Below are 17978 nucleotides of genomic sequence, written 5' to 3'. Positions count from 1 at the left end.
TGCTTTATTGGCCGAGGGAGCCGGTGTACAGCTTCCGGGTCATGTGGCCAGCATGACTAAGCCGCTTCTGGCAAACCAGAGCAGCGCACGGAAACGCCATTTACCTTCCCGCCGGAGAAGGTACCTTACCTATTTATCTACTTGCACTCTGACGTGCTTTCGAACTGCTAGGTTGGCAGGAGCAGGGACCGAGCAACGGGATCTCACCCCATCGCGGGGATTCAAACCACCGACCTTCTGATTGGCAAGTCCTAGGCTCTGTGGTTTAACCCACAGCGCCACCCGCTATCAAATATCCTCAGTCTCCGCGTTCCCAAGCTAAACATACCCAACTCCTTCAACCGTTGCTCATAAGGTCGCAGACTTGAGTGCAATAGCGCACTTTGCACCTGCAATTCCAGTAACTGGTATACAGGAGTGTATGACCCCCACACTGACGGCAGAATATAGCTACCCTGGCTAGTGGCCACTGATAGCTTTATGCCCCATAAATTTATCACAAGAAACCCTTTTTTTAAAAGGATCACACTATTTTAATTTGTGCGTGTTTGCTGATAATGACCTACATACACTTCTAGAAGCAACTTTATACTATGATAGGCATTCCATTATTATTGCTGTTGTTGTTGTTAATAGGCATTCCATTGTTGTTGTTGTTATGAAAATGGTAATTTCGACATTCATCTGGTCCTTGGCATCCTGCAAGCCCTAAAGCCTGAGGCTTTCTTTCTCAAGCGTTTCCTTCTAACTCTCCTGAAATGCTGGCCTTTGTTCGAGACGGCTCTTTACCAATGGGGGAAAAAAAGCCAATTTCCAAACACACAAAACAAATAAACGCAGCGGGAACAGTTCGCGCCTCACTTCCTGGGGAGCCCTTGTTTCCCCCGCCCCCTCAAAAAAAAAGGGGGGGGAAGGAAAAGTTGGGGCAGACGTAATCTTCGGTGGGAAATTCCAGCGCCCACCCCCTCTTCCCCGCGCCTCCGTCCAGGATTTGCCCCCACTGCATTTCCCGCCCGCAGCCTCCCCTGCTTGCTAGCGCCCTTCCTCGCCGCGAACGCAAAGCCTTGCTCGGTTGCATCAGCAGCGACCGTCCCAAATTCCATAGTAAAACTCCTTGATCTCTGGGGGTTAGCCAGCAGCCACGTAACTTTATTGGAAGACACCCGAGCCCAGCAGGCAACTCCGCCCGGCCGTGCGTGCGTGCAAAGCAGCAACAGCGGCGGCGGCAGCACAACTCAGCCGCAAAGCGCTCCTCCCACCGGGGAGGCATTCCTGGAAGGGGCGGGCCCGACGGAAGGGAAAGGGAACAGCGTGCGTCTCTCTCCAGCCAGGGGTGGCAGCGGCCTAGCAGCCGCTGACGGAACGCGACCAAGTCCCTGTGTCGGCTCTTAGCCGGGATCCCAGCAATACGGGCGGATTCCGAGCTGTTTACCCTTCTCAAACGGTTTACGCCGCTCAGGACATTTCTGGCGGCGGCTGCAGTTCCGCAGCTCTGCGCCCACTTTGGCAAAGCGCAGCCATCAGGCGTGGATCGTGTGAGCTCGCCCTTCGCAAGCGCCTACGACACGTGTATCGTTCGGTCTGCGTTTCTTTTAAGGTTCTTTGGGCCCGATCCTGTGTGTGCTCACTACTCAGAGGTAAGCCCTCCAGAGTTCATCGGGGCTGCTTCTCAGGCAAGTGAACAGGGCTCTTGCAACCGAACGTATGTTTACTTGGAAGTGAGGCCCACTGAGTCCGATGGGGCTTCTGCACAAGTCTGAACATGTCGATCTTGAAATAAGCTCCTCCCCGTCCGCGTTTCCACGGAACTTCATAGACTTGGCGATCTCATGTTATCCAAGTCTAGCATTTCCTCGTCGGCCTGTTGGCAAGTGAGGCTTGCAAATAAATAACCTCGGGTTTATTTAGGGGTCTACCGCGGGCAGTTTAGGGAAACCAGCAGGTTCAGGAAAAAGCCTGGACGGCTATGGGGATCTTTCGGTTCCTTCCTAGAGGAGGCAGCGCTGCAATTATAATTGAATGGCATTAGGAGCTCGCTATTTAAAGTAGACCCGGCAAAGCGGGGGAATGCGTTATGAGATCGAGTGGCCGCTCTACGACAGAAGAGACGGCTACTACTGCAAGTTGCATTTGGGGCAAAGAATAACAAGAATAAGCGGCCGAAGGGAGTACCGCGCGGGCGGGGCAAATCGGAGCTCGGTACGAAGCTTCGGCCAAGTTGCGCGGCACCAGCGATTCTTTTTATCTCCGCCGCGGCTTCTACTACTCCCCGACACGCCAAACCTGACATGCCACCCAAGATCGGTAGCACGTACTTGGGAGGGAGCAAACGCCCTTTTGCAAACAATGTGTCTTGATGCAAATCTTCCCCACCCTGCCCTTGCTTTGGGTCGCGGTGCTAATCGGCCCGTGTATTCTGCCACAATAGCGCAAGCCGCCCACACTCGAGTTTTGCACAAGCAGCATTTAAGAGAATCCACCGGCGCCGCGAATAAAGTGTCGGCTTCTCTCCCCCCCCCCCCGCCGCACCATCAGCCGCCCCAGTATTATTACTGCTACTATTAGCGTTTCGATCCTGTTCCCCTTTAAGCGGAGCTCGGTCTGTTGCAGACGACCAGGGAATCCCTCTCCGAGCGCGTCACTCTAACCAAGGAAACCCGCGCTCGCGTAGTACAACGCAAATGACCATCTTTGGCAACGGCGACCTGCGACAATGGAACAGACTAAGCCTACGCGCTGGGAGGGGACGGGGGACGTGACACGAGGAGGCCGCGGCCGGGAAATGGAGCCCGCCAGGCGAACGGGCCGGGCTGCGCCTCCGCAGGGACGGGAAACGGGGCGAGGAGAGCGGGGAGCCGCCCGGGCTGGGTTTGGCTCTGCGGGGCTGAAAGGACAGCGCGCTCTGGCCCTGTTCTCCCTCCTCCGCCAAGTGGGAGGCTCCGCGGGGCGGGGCCAGAAGCCTGCGAGTTTGACGTTTGCGAATCCACATGGTACAGCTCTTCAGAGGCAGGGAGATGGAATAATAAGACTGTGGATTTGAACTAATGCCATTGCACTGACTCATTCAGGGAGAGTAAAGGAGCTCCGAGAACAAGGATACTAGAAAGAGAGAAAGAGGAGAGGGAGGGGGGGAAGGAGGGGGAAAGAAAGATCGCTTTTATGGCCGAGTAGGGCAGCATCAAGGGTTAAGGGATCAATAATTCGGGGGAGTATTTTTAAGCAGCAACAACTAACGATCAGGAGCCTCCGATCCCGGGCTGAGTCATCCATCCAGTCCAGTTGGAGCAGGAAGCTGGCACTTTTCTGTAGGGCTTAATTATACAGGAGGTTTAGATGCTCCTGATTTAAAAACTACAGGGCGACCGCGGCTTTGAAAGCAGTAGGGAGATCTCCACAGGAAGTTGGAAGGAAGGCAAACGAGATACAGCAAGCTTTCTCTTCTGTAGAAATAAAAGTCGCATTTGGAAAACTATTTTTTTAATAAGTATATTGTTTTGATTCTCGCGTGAGAGGCAATGATTTGCCTCTAGAGCGCGTGCATTTTTTCCCCCTTCTGCACTGTATGCGGAGGTTTTTTTTGGATTTATTTTTTAATTCCCACAGTTGCTGTCGCAAGAAACAAAAAACCAGGAAAGGACTTATTTTTCATTGCTTAAAATAGAGAAAAGGGAGGGAGGGGCGCAACACCCTGCCAGATCCACTTGAGTGCATTTGGAAAATCCTAAGGCAGTAAATAAAAGATCGGAAGCGAACAAGACAGGGAGGGACTGAGGGAGGAACAAAACAAACAAACAGCGTGCACAGGTTTTTGTTTTTTTTTAAGATTTCAAAGTTTATTTCTCACCTCGGACAATGTACCAGGATTTTCCAGGGAACTTTGATACCTCCTCCCGGGGCAGCAGCGGTTCTCCAGGCCACCCGGAAACTTACAACGGCATCACAGCTCAACAGGTAGGGGCGAGGGGGGAGTGGTCCCTCTCTATTGCTTTTCTCTCTTAAATCTCGAAATGCCTCTGAGGGCATTTTACCTGGAAGAGGAGTTCAGGTGATCTCAGCAGGTTTCCTTTCGCTCTGCGTATAGGGAGATCGTAGGTGATTTCGCGCAATCCAGGTCCCTGATACTAGTTGTTCTTCTCCCCCCGTGTCCTTTCCCCCTTCTCCCTGAGCTTTCCGGCGAGCGAGCGCCGCCGCTGCCGCCACCTCCCCGGCTCCTGGCTCCTTAACCAAACAGCAAAGTTCACTAACCACACCCCAGTCCACCTCCTGCGAGCGCGCTCCGACCTCTCCCTCAGTCGCAGATCAGGGCGAAGAAGGAGAGGCGGCGGCGCGTCGCCTTTGGCCTCCAGTCCAACAGCCGCTGAGACACCTTAAAAGGAGGCGGAAGCGGCTGCTTGGCGGCGGCGCTGCTGCTGTTGCGAGAGTTTGGGCGGGCGAGCGCAAAGCCGCGCCGGAGCTGGAAGTTTCGAGCTCGCCAGGGCGCCGGAGCCGAGAGGCAGCCTGGGCTGCGACGCGGGGCCGCCGAGGCGGCGATCGGGGCTACAAGTAAGCGCGGGTTTCTCTCGGGGGAAGAGATCGGAGCTGCTTCTGCAAGCCGGGGATGCCTTTGCTGGAACTGTGCGCTTGAAAGGAAGGAAGACCCCGGCGCGCGCGAGACCATTGCGGGACTGAATTGGGGACTGGTCCATACGTGCGGGGGAAACGGGGATGGGAGTGGGAGGACGGAACCCACGGCCGCTCTTAAGATCCCGGTCAGGGTCTTCTCTCTGGGTGCGCCTCTCCTTGGCCCAAAGGGGAGATGGCCTTTTGCCTAGCGGCAGTTCGGGGTAACGTGCGGAGGTATCTGCCCGGGGTGTGTTTCCGAGCACGTCGGGAAGAGAGGTGAAGGGGGGCGCATGGCAAGGGTGTGAGGAGTCGGAGTGCCCCAGACGCGCGCGTCTTCGCCAGCAGTGCTCTACGTGCGCACTGGCAGGAGAGCAGCGGGGTGGGGTGGCCACAATGTTTGTCTCAGTAGGAAATTTTTTTTGGGGGGGGGAATACACGCGCACAAAGGGGGAACCGTGAGTAGTTTCCGGAAGTGTGGGCCCGACGTATGCAGGCTGCAATCCTAGACCTCTTTTTACCTGGGAGGACACTCCATTGAAGTCAATGGGGCTGACTTGGGCTTTGCTGTACGTTGTTAATGTGGACTGAAACTCCTGGTGGAGTGGAAACAGTCTAAAAAGGGACGTGTCGGTCTCAACATCGGTTGTGGCAGGCGTGGAAGAAAATCACATTGTCTGGGCATGCTGGGGAAATAGACACCCACCAACCCAAAAATAAAAAAAGTTATGCTGCAATCCTCAAAACAACCTTCCTTTTTACATTGCTGGAAAGCTTGAAGAAGTGATCAGCTTGTGAACAGCAGTTTCGTCCTAGTTCAAATTGACTTTGCTTGGTTTTACTTCTGCCCCAAGACCTCAGGGAAATGTAGCGGCACAATTCCCTTTGTAACGACCTTTCCAAAGGTGGTGGGTTTGGATTCCTGGAAGCCTTGTTGGGGATATTTATCTGTAGCCTACCCATTGGTTGATGTGATTCAGATCCAGTAGGCTTGGGAAAATAGAAAAGCTTTTGGCTATAGGGGGGTCCTGATAACTTCTTGAATATCACCTGAAAACATGGAGTGCCTTGCCCATGTAATGGATTTTTTCCCCAGAAGTTAGAACCCCAGTGGAGAAGGGGTACGCCTCTTTCTTTGGCTTTGGTTATACAAGCAGGATGCTGGGATTATGTAAAGTGAGAGAAAGAGTGGCACATCCCATAAATTTTTGGGTGGATTTGCTTTTAACCTGTTGCTCTTTCACTTCCTCCAGTTCCTTATCTCCTTATTCGCAACACATACACATGTGTAGAGATGGCAAATGGAACTTGAAATGAATCTCTCCAATGTTCCTTGGTCACAGACCCGGATTTACATATTTTATATGCATTCATGAGAGACAAATGTATTGGCAAGCCAGCTGTTTGGACCTCCTGAAATGGAGTTTTAATCATATTTTGTAGGCTTGGTGGCAGATCAAGGGCATTAAATTAAGAGACATCTTCCGAAGATTGGGCTGCTTGAGAAATGCAAAGAAACGGGTCTAGCTACCAAACCAGATTTAAATCCACTTTGATTCAGTTGAGTGGGTTTGCGAATTAAGCTACAGTGATTTTGAAAGACCCTCTGTAGAAAACAAGAAAACAAATCTGTGTATTTTTCATTTTAGATACCTTTCCTGGGAAAGCGTCTAGAAAGATGTGGAAAATTGGTTTCTTTCCAAGTGCTGAAGTTGGGATAGGCTATACGAATTAGATATATTTGTCTAAATGTGCTTTTATTTACTCGTTCTGTTTGCAAAATGAGGGGCAGTTTTTAATTGTTTAAGCTGATTTCCCAGAAGACATTGAAAAATGTTTGGGGGCAGGAACCAGGATCTTTGAGGAAGGTTCTGTAGGCCCATACCAAAAGGAACATGGTATTATCCCCCACTCCCCCCATGGCTCCTCAGTTCCTTCAGAAAGATTTGATCCTTCTCCCCCTTTCACAGATAAAGTATTCAGTTTTCTGAGATGAGTAAATGAAACGAGTAAATGGAATGAGTAAATGAAAGTATGTTTCTCCACATTGACTAAAGCATACAGTTCTACTTTATTCTCATTGTGATTTCTTTCTCTCTTTTAATAGTAGCAACTTTTAAAAAAGCAATATCTCTGGAGGCAAATACATTTTTCCTGGGCTCTGCCAGTGTCCTAAGCTGGCAAGGCTGCTGAAATACTTTTCCCCTCTGTTTTTCGAGGTCCTCTTCTTTCTGTCTCTCTCCACCCTCCCAATAATCTTCAGGCTTAAACATGTCAGCATGTTAAAATAAACAAACAAATCATTTCAGGATTATGAAGAGGCATCAAGATTCTAGAGTAGAAAATACATAAACGACAGTTCTTACTACGCTAGTGTAGTCTCCACAGAAATCAGTAGACCTTCTTCCAAGAAACAAGTTAAGGGCAAGGATGCAGTAGCTTGATGGATAACTTGAGTCCAGTAGAGTTTTTCATTCAAATAATACTTTACACACAAATTGGATGGATTTCTGGAAATCAGGTTGTATAATACTGCTGTATTAGCAAAGGCCAATTAGTTGTTTCATTGTAAGTACAGCTGTATGTTTTCTACAGTCTCAACTTATAAAAGTGGCCTTTATGACCGTGGTAAGTTTGCCAGTTTGCTGAAATAGCTACACTTCCATTGGATTTGAAACTACCATGTTAGAAACACACTCAAAATGGTGAAACTGCTATACATGGGTTAGAAGACTGTCCTTGACTGAGCACAACTTAACTATTGGTTAGTTTTGAGCATGCCACAATTAAAAGGATTGTATTTGCAGTGAATAATAAAATGTTATGCCATGTACCCGGTAAATCGTGCTGTGTTGTCCAGAAATGGTGACTGCCATTAGTTTACAGCTGCCATGTAAAACCAGCGGAAACTGTCAGGTAATTCTACTTTATAGAGACACAATCATTTACTGTTTGGAAGTAAAACAACAACAACAACAACAACAGCCCCACCCTTCTTTTCTCTCTCCAGCTTTTGTTCTAGCTTGAATTTCCTTTTCCTCGTCTCAAATTAAATGCCATTTCATGAGCTGTGCCAAACTGCAATTAATTCAGTGCTATGCTGCTGTCGAAGTGCTGGAACCATCTCCTAATACATCCACAGTAGCCTTCTAATGTAGCCATTTCCATTCAATGTATTTAATAGCGTCTGTTCGGGAAGGAGATGGAATGCATTTTCGTGTTGGCTCCATCTTCAAGCAAGCTAGGGAGTGATATTGTTGCTTTCCTTTGGTATTCAGACATTCCTTTGCTGCCTGAATGGACCTCGCTGGTATTTATTGTGGAATGGTTTTTGACCTTCAGAATGCAAGTTCTTACAGGGTCCATGCAATTTGGCTACATTTTTGGGATAGCTCTTTTGGTACAGCGTCTAGCCTGAAATGATGCTGGAACTTGAAGAATGAGAAATATTTCCTGTTGAAACTGAAATCTGTAAAATCAAGGGTCGTTGCGCTCTCTCCATTTCCCTGTGGGTGCCCTTCCCTCTTTTCTCTCGGTCTGTATTTTCTTAGGTCTTTTCGAAGATGTCTTATGTGCCATCCTAGGCACAAACCTACAGCTTCTCTGAGAGGCGTTGCACAATCTCATCAGTTACACAAACATACGATATTTCGTAACATGTTTACATTGGCTGGCCTTGCCTCTCTTCCCCCCAGAATGCCTTTCTTACCACTTCTGTAATGTGTGTGAAACCTACTGGCAAAGTGAGGCGTAAGGTTTTTTTCACATCAGCTAGTTGTGGACCTTCTTTGTTTTTGGTTATGTGTGCTGTAAACTGTCCTATATAAAACTTTGCAAGTGGTGCCAGTCGGTGACATTCCGCACACATCAAAGACCTTATTTATTTATTTACTTACGAGAAATGACTCTCTCGGTGTCCAGGTCGAAGCCAAAGACGCCTCTTGGGTGCCCTCTGTAGGCTGTTCCACGTAGACAGGTTTCCAGAGATGATACACAATGGGAAGAAATCATTTGCTCACTTACAGTAAATGTGGGGAACCTTGTTTGGGAAAATGGATAGAGTGAGTTTTCTTTTTAAGGCTCGTCTGTACTTTGTGGCCCAAGTGATCACTTTAACGAGACTGCCGATGAATGTGTGTTCATATTCTCAGCCCGCCACTTCCCAAGCTCAATATTCCAAGCTCTCCTTCAGTGTTTAGCTCTCTCTGTAAAGCTGCATGTTGTTGTAAATTCTGCTCTTCAGAATTCACTGCATCTCTTGCTTCGCTTCTAAGATGAAGATGACACCGGTCAATTGCTTGATCAGTTCAACTGGCTGTGTGCTTATGGTTTGTATGTGCACTTAGAACACATTTCACTCTTTGTCCCGGTATCCTTTCATGGTTGTCAAGCCTAAAATATTTGATCAGGCCATTCATCAGCTTCTTTTGGTTTTTATTCATGTGCTCCATTGTGTTTCCCCACCCATATTCTGTTAGCTGTGGCTATAGGTGGTGCAGGGAAGAGCTGTTGCTCTTCAGTTCCCTTTATGTGTCCGTCCTCACAACCACACACACTGACTACTTTCCTTCAGCTGCAGGGCCAACAACCTTATGTGCTGCTTAATTTTAGCTTTAAATTTAATCATCAACAACAACATATGAGGGGTCTTTGAATTCAAGCTTACCTGGAAGTTACACCCTCCATGTCTGCTATTGTTTGAGAGAACTCCTTAGTGAAGGAAGGTTGCTTGGCATCTGCTCCCAAGACATTCCTGCTTCCCTTGCTTTGCCCTGTTCCAGATTGAACTCTCCATAACAATCAAGAAAGAAAGAAAGACAAATAATAATGTCAGAATAGATTCCTGCATGGTTTCTGCCAGTGATACACTGTTCAGCATCTGGAAGATTTCTACACCTTCCCTGCAATTAAGAGCAAGTGGAAATGTCATTTTCCAACCCAATAATAATGAATAATAAGAAGTATTTATTTATACCTCACTTTCCCCCTGATGGGAACTATCCTCTTCTTCCATTACAAAATAAACATGTGAATTAATCAGGGTGAAGGGTGGGATGCCATACTGGGATTGATGAGATTACTTATCTTGTCTTGCAAGATTAAGGCAAGGGGAATCGGAAGGGGTTGGGCTATGTTACGTTTTGTTGCAGGGGGTAGCTCAGTTGGTTAGAATGTGGTGCTGATAGTGCCAAGGCTGCAGGTTCGATTCCCGTATGAGACAGCTGCATATTCCAGCATTGCGGGGGGCTAATCCTCAGGGTCCCTTCCGACTCTCTGATTCCAACTTTTTCTAGCCACTGTGACAGTTCCTTGTAGAGCAAGAGCGAAGAACCTGTTGCGCTTCAGCGACTAAAACTCACACCGTTCCTTACAATTGGCCATGTTGCCTGGGGCTGGTGGGAATTGGAGCCCAAGAACCATGTGGAGGGCCACAGGCTGTAGATTTGATACCATTATAATATTTTGCTACAAATTAGTTTTTCCTGTTTCGATTTGGAAAACGATGGGTAACATGAGATCTATTATGTGGGTTCTTTCTATTTCTGTTGGTGACAGAATGATCTTTTTAGTAAATAAATAAAGCTTTCTAAAAGAGAGGCTGTTGTGATGCAATGAGGAGAGTGATTTGATTTTGAAGGCTCTGATTCATCCTGTGGTTAATAGGCTGGCCTTCAGATAACTAACCTCACAGTGTTGTCGTGATGGTAAATAAGAGCATGATGAAGCATTCTGTGTGCCGAAAGTGCTGCGGCAATTAATAACAAAATTTGTGAAACGAGGAACCATAAGAGTTTATCACTCCACGTAGATAGCCCTTATTTCCACAGATTGCATTCTTGCAGAACACAGTAGACATTATTTGCCTTGGGTGCTATGGCTCCTTGGTGACCTTCATTTTTGCAGTCTTGGATCAGACCACTTTAGATTGTTTGTACTCCTCTGAGTGAAAAATATTTTAGAGATTGGCTGCTCGAGGTTTGATCAAGTTTAATGCATAAGGTGTTAATTTAACGTGTTATCCATGCATCAAGGCAGCATTTTTCCTACAGAGGTACAGGAGAAAACAGGAACATCCAAGAATACTGTCATAAAGCTTGCATACATTTTTTTAAATCACTGTGATTGTATGTGAAGGATTTATGTGCCGTAAAACAGATAAATGCTCATGTGTAAGCTCTCTTCCTCCTATAGCCTTGTAGGTAAAATGTAATTTACGTTAAAGGTAAATGTAGATGAAGCAGACTGTCGGACAATAAGCAGGCTTGAAAAAGGTCCCGCCATGGAGGAGTGGGTAGAAGGTAGCTCAGGATCTACTTCTAGATCTCTTGAGAGATTTGCAGAAGATCCGCACGGGGTTGTGGCACTTAATTTTTTAACCTGTAGCAGCAACAAATATGCTAAAAAGGTAAAGGTAAAGGTACCCCTGCCCGTATGGGCCAGTCTTGTCAGACTCTAGGGTTGTGCGCCCATCTCACTCAAAGAGGCCGGGGGCCAGCGCTGTCCGGAGACACTTCCGGGTCACGTGGTCAGCGTGACATCGCTGCTCTGGTGAGCCAGAGCCGCACACGGAAACGCCGTTTACCTTCCCACTAGTAAGCGATCCCTGCTTTCGAACTGCTAGGTTGGCAGGCGCTGGGACCGAACAACGGGAGTGCACCCCGCCGCCGGGATTCGAACCGCCGACCTTTCGATCGGCAAGCCCTAGGCGCTGAGGCTTTTACCCACAGCGCCACCCGCGTCCCTAACAAATATGCTATCTCTCACTAAATAGGCTACTGAAATGAAGACAAGACATGATTTTGTAACTCAGCTGTTTTGGTATTGAAAACATACCTAGGCTCAGAATGTGCTCAGAGGCACCCTCTTCTTTAATTATAATAAAACGTCCTTTTGCACTTCGCTCCGGTTAATAGATCTTGGCGTTCTAGTAAGAAACAAAGCTGGTCCAACAAGCCTAAGTCTGCCATTCCCTTCCATAATGCAGTCATGGTTGGGGAAGCCTACTCTTACTAGTAGAGCTATGGTTGTAAGGTGCCAGTATATGCATAGTAGACCTATAAGCAATCACTGCCAGTTGTACCGCTGCCCTTCTCTTGAGCTGGCCTTCAATCCAGTGGCGCATGGTACCCATTGGGACTGGTGGGTTAGAAAGCAGGGAGGCCAACATTGAGTGGAGTCAGAACCCATAACTGACAGAGCCAACTCCATTTTAGTATTGTTATCCTTCTCCACCCTGTTGGGTTCTACAAAGACGACAATGAGACTGAGGAGGAGGCCCAGAAAGCTGGCAGCCAGGGCCCACGCCCTGGAGTGATTGTAAGTAAGAAATCAGACAGGTAGGGTTTGGCTTGAGGGCAGATTGAGGTTGGTGGGGCAATGCCCCATTTCCCGTAGTAAACCAGCCTCCGCCACTTCCAACTTCTAGTTGTTTGGGAGAGGTTTGTTTCTGGCTCCTGATCTAGGTGACTTGGAGGTCATTGTAATTTATTATGACCTGTCAAATATGGACTCCTCCTCTAATTAGTCACTTAGATAATAGGAAGGATATTGCCAGAGAGGGAACATTGCTCCAGTGTGGATCGTTTAACCCGTTACTCATCTTAAAGCATGCATGCGAGGGGTAGCTACACAGCTTGGAAGGAGATGCTAACTAAACATATGGAAAAACTTTCTGGCAGGAAGAACTGTGTGACAGTGGAATGGTGTCCCTCAGGAGGTGGTGGACTCTCCTTCCTTGGAGGTTTTTAAGCAGAGGTTGGATGGCCATCTGTCATGGATGCTTTAGCCGAGATTCCTGCATTGCAGGGGGTTGGACTAGATGGCCCTTGGGTCCCTTCCAACTCTATGATTCTTCACCTCAGTCACAATGGTGAGAAACTTGCATCCTCCCCAAAATCTGGCAGGATAAGTCTCTTTGGCAAAGACATCATGGTATGGCACTGAACAGTCTGTCGGCATTTACCTGTTAAAGAGGTTCAGCTGGAAGACAACGAGCAATTTGTAAAATATCATTAACAGGTTTCCCTCCCAATTTATTTTCAGGAAGGATGAGTCTGACACAAAAGCTGAGAACAAAGTGATACTTTTCTCATGGACACTGCCTTGCTGTGGCCAATAAATTTGAGTTCACTGGGCTTTCCATCAACCACATAGATTCCACATATCAATAATTTCTATTATTGTTGTCTCTCAACATAGTATGCATATAGTGTTGGAAGTACAGAAATCTGAGTACAAAAGCATTCATTTTACTTCAGTGTGCTCGCCATCATTTTCTTAGAGAGGGTCAGTCTTTGAGTATATATTCTTTGCAATAATCAGAAACACAACTTCCATGTTCAGTGGCTATGTGCTTTTGCTGGATTTGGTGGAGAACAAAACAGCATGCGGATTGTTCCCCCTTGTGCCTTGCTTGTGAATTTTTTCCCCAGGGATATCTTGCTGCCTTTAATGGGCAGGTGAGAGTTGTGGTCCTGATGGACCTTGGGTCTGATCCTGCAAGGCAAGTCCTTATAATTAGTTTTTGTGGTGGTGGCTGCTCTCCTTGATGCTCTTACGTTGGTTCTTAGTTAATGGATCTAAAACCCCAAGTGGTGGGGACATGATAGGCCTGTAAAACTAATCCCACATTTTGTATGTTTCTTGAATGGCTCCCTTGTAAGACAAAAACATTCCTTCTCTTAGATTTTCCCCTCCAGGGCCTGCCCATTGTTTTGTTTTGTTGCTTCCATTCCTCCAGAGTTTTGGTGCCAGTAAACTATCCAGATGGATTTACCTCAGTCTGGAAACAAGGTGTACAAGGCTTCTTTTTTATATATTTTATTTTGCAGGAGATCATTACCTAGTGCCTTTTTAAAAGCTTCTGTTTTGTTTTGTCTAGACAGAGCAAAGAGCTGCAGGGAATTTTTCTGATCTGAATCCCAAAACACATTTTATAAGGTATTATTAAAATATAGGCACGTAAATCTGCTGCAGCTGGAGGCATCTTTATATTCTACTCTTTTTTATTATTTTAAAAAGAAACACTCCTTCCATGTGATCCCAGAATGGGTGTGTTGTACCAGCAGAAGGCACAGCTGTTTCTCAGCTCAAAACCCATAGCCATGTTGGTGAAACAAGCACCAGAAAACAGTCTCCACCTTTGTATTTTAAAAGAGATTTATTTATTTGCCACACCTCACCCACAGGTTCATAAGGCAGCTTGCAACATAGAAGAGAAAAAACCCCCAACAATTAACCATTCAGACCACAACAAATAAATAATAGGCAGCAGCAATCAGATAAAAATCTGATAAACAGCAAAGTAATGTCATACTGAAAGCGGTGTGTCTCTCTTAAGTTCTTTGTGAAAGGTATTTAAAGTGGTAGGCATGCTGCTGACTACAGTACAGTATATGCTGTTACTGCTGACTTTGCTAGGCACAGGAGGGAATTTGTGTATCTACACTTTGCATGCAAAAAAAGGGCTATTTCATGATTGGCTGTCCCTTTGCCTTCCAAGCAGCTGTGGCCATAGGTTTCTTGTGATGGGTCAGGGCGGGATAGTCCTTATCTCAGGCCACTGTCTCTTCTGAGGCTAGCGTAGTTCTGCAGCACCCTGAGCCAACTCCTCATTTTGCTTTGCCGCATTGCATCCTGGGAATGGAAGAAAATTGATTGGGCTGTAGCCAGGCTGCCTGCTGAGAATTTCTGAGGGAGTGAATGGAAGATGCCCAAACAAGAATCTTGCCCATTTGTCTTGCCCAACCTGTGTGGGTTTATTTCCTGATTATTTCCCCCTCCTTTACTTTCTTCATATTTTATCGAATGTGGGGGTAGGCTGAGGTGGAATGCAACTGTGTAGGGTGGGGATTAAGATTTTTTAATATTCCTCCATGTTAAAAGCCAGAAACAAATTAGTATTATTTATTCAATTTATGAGTTGCTGGACCTGAAAGAAAAGCCCCAAGTGACATTAGAAATGTTGCAAAGGGCTACCTTGGTGAGAAAAGAAAAACTTAATCTGGGTATAAGGCCCACTGAACTCTGTGTGACGCTTCCAAATACACATGTACATGATTACACTGTTAGTGGATTAGTTTGGTAAAGGACTCAAAATGGATATTTATGCCATGTCCCCAAGACACTTTGGCTGCCTGATGCTCAGCGCCATCTCATTTTCAGGTTGAAATGTATTTCCTACAAATTGTCAGGTGGTTGATGTAATTTTAAAAACTCATAATCCCTAGTGGAATGAAGGAACCAAACAAACACATGTCTTGTATCTCAGCTCTTGGAATAACCTTTCAGTTTTTCAACTTGTAAAATGGGGGTCAAAAGTGTGGATAACTTTCTGTGCCTCGTCTTCTGTGCTGTGCAAATTGCCCTGCAAGTGATGATCCAGCTTGTTGGCCCTGCATGCAGAAGGTTCTAGGTCCAATCCTTTGCATCTCCAGCGTAGAACTGGGGGTGTCCTCTGCCTGAAACCCTGGGGAATCAGAGTGGACAATGTGGAACTAGATCAGGGGTCTTCAAACTTTTTCAGCAGGGGACCAGTCCACTGTCCCCCAGACCTTGTAGGGGCTGGACTATATTTTTTTTGGGGGGGGGGGGATGAATGAGGCGCGTGAAAGGGCTCTGGAGAGGGAATGGCACCAACAAAGTCTAGCCCCTTTCCTCCTCTAGGCAGGGCGGGGAGAAGCCAAGAGGAGGGAGGGAGGAGGCGCCGCCACCGTGAGAGGGAGGGAGAGGAAAAGAACGCATGGCAATCCACGCGGCAATTCCCGGACCGTCCCTGGGCCGGATTTAGAAGGCAAATGGGCCTGATCCGGCCCGCAGACCTTAGTTTGCCAAACCATGAACTAGATGGACCAATGCTCTGACTTTTGAATATAGCAGCTTTCTACGTAGAGTGAAATAGCATTGTTTTGCCACAACCCTGGACTGTTCAGGTGGGGTGGAATTGTATGAACTGGCAGTAAATGTCACGAGTTTGGGACAAGGGTGGGGAACCCCTGACCGTCCAAATGTTTTTGGAGGGTCATGGGTTCCCCACCCTTGTTTATACAGTGGTCATGCTGAGTGGAGCTGATGGGAGTTGGGATATAGAAACATCTGGAGGGCTATAGGTTCTCCACTCCTCCTCTAGAGTTTTAGTACAGCCCACAGGCAGAGCACATGCAGCATATATTAAGCTGCTGGGTTTAATCTTCCAGTGTCTTCAGTTAAAAATAACTTGCATAGCAGAACTGAGAGAGACCTTGGCTTGAGCACCTGCAGAGCAAGCTACTGCCCGTCAGAATAGACACCTTGCCCTCCAGATGTTGTTGCATTGCAGTTCTCAACATCCCCGGCCACTGGCTGCACTCACTGGGGTTCCTGGGAGTTGGAATCCCACAGCTTCTGGAGGAGACTCCCACCAGGTGTCCCAAGAACAGTCAGTGCTGCTGAGCTAGATGTTCTCAAAGTCTTGCTTGGCAAAAGAACATCTCCTGCTTCTGTGCTGGTGTGCCACGCCTGCCACCTTGCTTAACGTTCCACTAATTCTGGTTCTACTGTTTTTCTCTCCCCGTCTTCTAGAAATTCCGGGTAGATATGCCAGGATCGAGCAACGCTTTTATTCCTACCCTGAACGCCATCACCACCAGCCAAGACTTGCAGTGGATGGTGCAGCCCACTGTCATCACCTCCATGCCAAGTGCCTACTCTCGCTCGCATCCCTACAGCCATGGCCTGCCAAATCTGTCCTCGGTTACCGGACACACAGCTCTTCAGAGACCGGGTGTCATTAAAACCATTGGGACCACGGTGGGCAGGAGGAGGAGAGATGAGCAGGTAGGTACACTGGTTGAAATGATACTGTGCAATCCGCTAGCTGCGTGTGCTTGGAAGTTCTCGGAGCTGAATGCAGAGCTTCCAAGGCAAATAACTTCATGTTCCAAGGGTTTTTGGTGACCCCATCTTTCTCTTTGTGTCCATGGGATATGTGAGGCTAACTTGGAGAGTGCTGCATCGGGCAGATACTTCTATTTAGGGAGTTCCAAAAAACCGTCGTTACCATTAGAGCACATGCTTGCTTTATCCCCTGTCATTTCCAATGAAGGGCTATTGGGACAAGGCTGGGAGGTATTGAGGACCTGCCACCAGTCGGACTTCCAAGTTAAATCACTGGGGTGACTTGATGTCTTTTCCTTCGGCTTCCATTTGTATAAAGGCTTTGGTGGCATTTCCCCCAGTGTCTGTCCTTCTGGAATGAGTAGATTCTGATAGTTATTATTGGATAGTCTCCATTGTTTTCTGTGTTTTGTACTTGATACTTCACTTTTGACATGCCCTGACATGTCCACACAGAGTATCAGAGCACAAAATGTCGTTGGGAAGATGGGCAGTATCATTGTGTTAATAATAAGGTTTCCTGATCAGAACGTATATTTGGAAACCTAAAGCCAAGTTCTTGTGTTTGGCATACTTTAATAGGGAAAGTTACTGGAGCAGAGCTAGTTTTTAAACACCTTTCTATTTTGCTGGTCCTGGGGGTATATGACTGAACTGAAAAACTGGGGAGGTGGTAACCCAACCTGAGGTTACTGTTACACCCTAGTCTGTTCAGCCATGAACTTATTCCACCCTAAGAGGATAAGAAGTTGTTGTTGGACCAAATACCTATCTGGTCTGACATCCTCATTGCCACACTGGCCAACCATGTGCCTCTGGGAAGCCCATAAGCAGGATATTTGGGCAATGGGCCTCTCTCTTGCAGTGGATCATGGTGTTCAGAGTGATTCTGGAGGTAGCACATAGCCATCATGACTAGTGTACACTGATAGACTTATTCTCCTTGAATTTGTCTAATCCCCACTTTAAAGCTGTCTGAGCTGCTGCCTGTCACCAGATCTTGAGGCAAAGCAAATTCCATAATACATATTTAAAACAATACTTGAATCAAAGAAGAGGAGACAAGGCTGCTTCTCTCCACTTATGCCTCTTTCTGCTCTCTCCAGTTTCATCCAGAACCCTTCTGTTTTGAGATCAGTTTCTTCTTTAAAGCACACGCCTATCAAGAGATGATAATAAGAGTCTTTTTTTCTGTGGAAAACAGCTTCAGGGTTAGGTGAGATTAGCTGCTGCTACCAGTTGAATGCTAAATCCTCCACCAACAACATCATGAGTGCCTTTGTAGTAATCTCAGACAAGGATCTTGTCAGCTAAGCTCTTTTTGACTCCCTGTTTGTTTGGCTGCATTTGCATGAAAAAGGTATTTGCCTGAGCCCAGGAGGTTTGCTTCACTTCAGTGACGGCAGATGTAAGCAAATGAGACCTTGTTATTGGAGTTTGGTAGCCTGCTCTGGGTTTTGTAGGCGCCTGAGTGGGATTTGTGGCTGCTTTGCCTGATTTTGGGG

The 17978-nt window shown here is 47.1% G+C and overlaps 1 protein-coding gene and 1 long non-coding RNA gene across 4 annotated transcripts in view; one reads left to right on the top strand and one right to left on the bottom strand.

The window, feature by feature from the left end:
* LOC310674852 overlaps nucleotides 1-4139 on the bottom strand; it is a 35367-nt gene extending 31228 nt beyond the window's left edge. The window contains exon 1 of the long non-coding RNA XR_014509798.1: nucleotides 4029-4139. This is a non-coding gene — a long non-coding RNA (uncharacterized lncRNA). The remainder of the gene's footprint in view (nucleotides 1-4028) is intronic.
* The window catches only part of FOSL2 (FOS like 2, AP-1 transcription factor subunit), a 28899-nt gene continuing 12239 nt past the window's right edge, over nucleotides 1319-17978 (top strand). The window contains exons 1-2 of one of the 3 annotated variants that reach the window (XM_083434563.1): nucleotides 1319-1637; nucleotides 16159-16413. In XM_083434563.1, coding sequence (XP_083290689.1) covers nucleotides 16174-16413 — 240 coding nt within the window. In that variant the 5' untranslated portion in view covers nucleotides 1319-1637; nucleotides 16159-16173. Of the gene's footprint in view, nucleotides 1638-2586; nucleotides 3952-4234; nucleotides 4543-16158; nucleotides 16414-17978 lie in introns of those variants that run through there. The other 2 variants (XM_083434561.1, XM_083434562.1) reach the window with 2 other exon arrangements.

The sequence above is a fragment of the Podarcis tiliguerta genome, assembly GCF_965153285.1.
Source record: "Podarcis tiliguerta genome assembly, chromosome: 3".
Lineage (NCBI taxonomy): Eukaryota > Metazoa > Chordata > Lepidosauria > Squamata > Lacertidae > Podarcis > Podarcis tiliguerta.
Note: the sequence above shows the minus strand (reverse complement) of the source record. Positions and strands in the feature narration are given on the sequence as shown.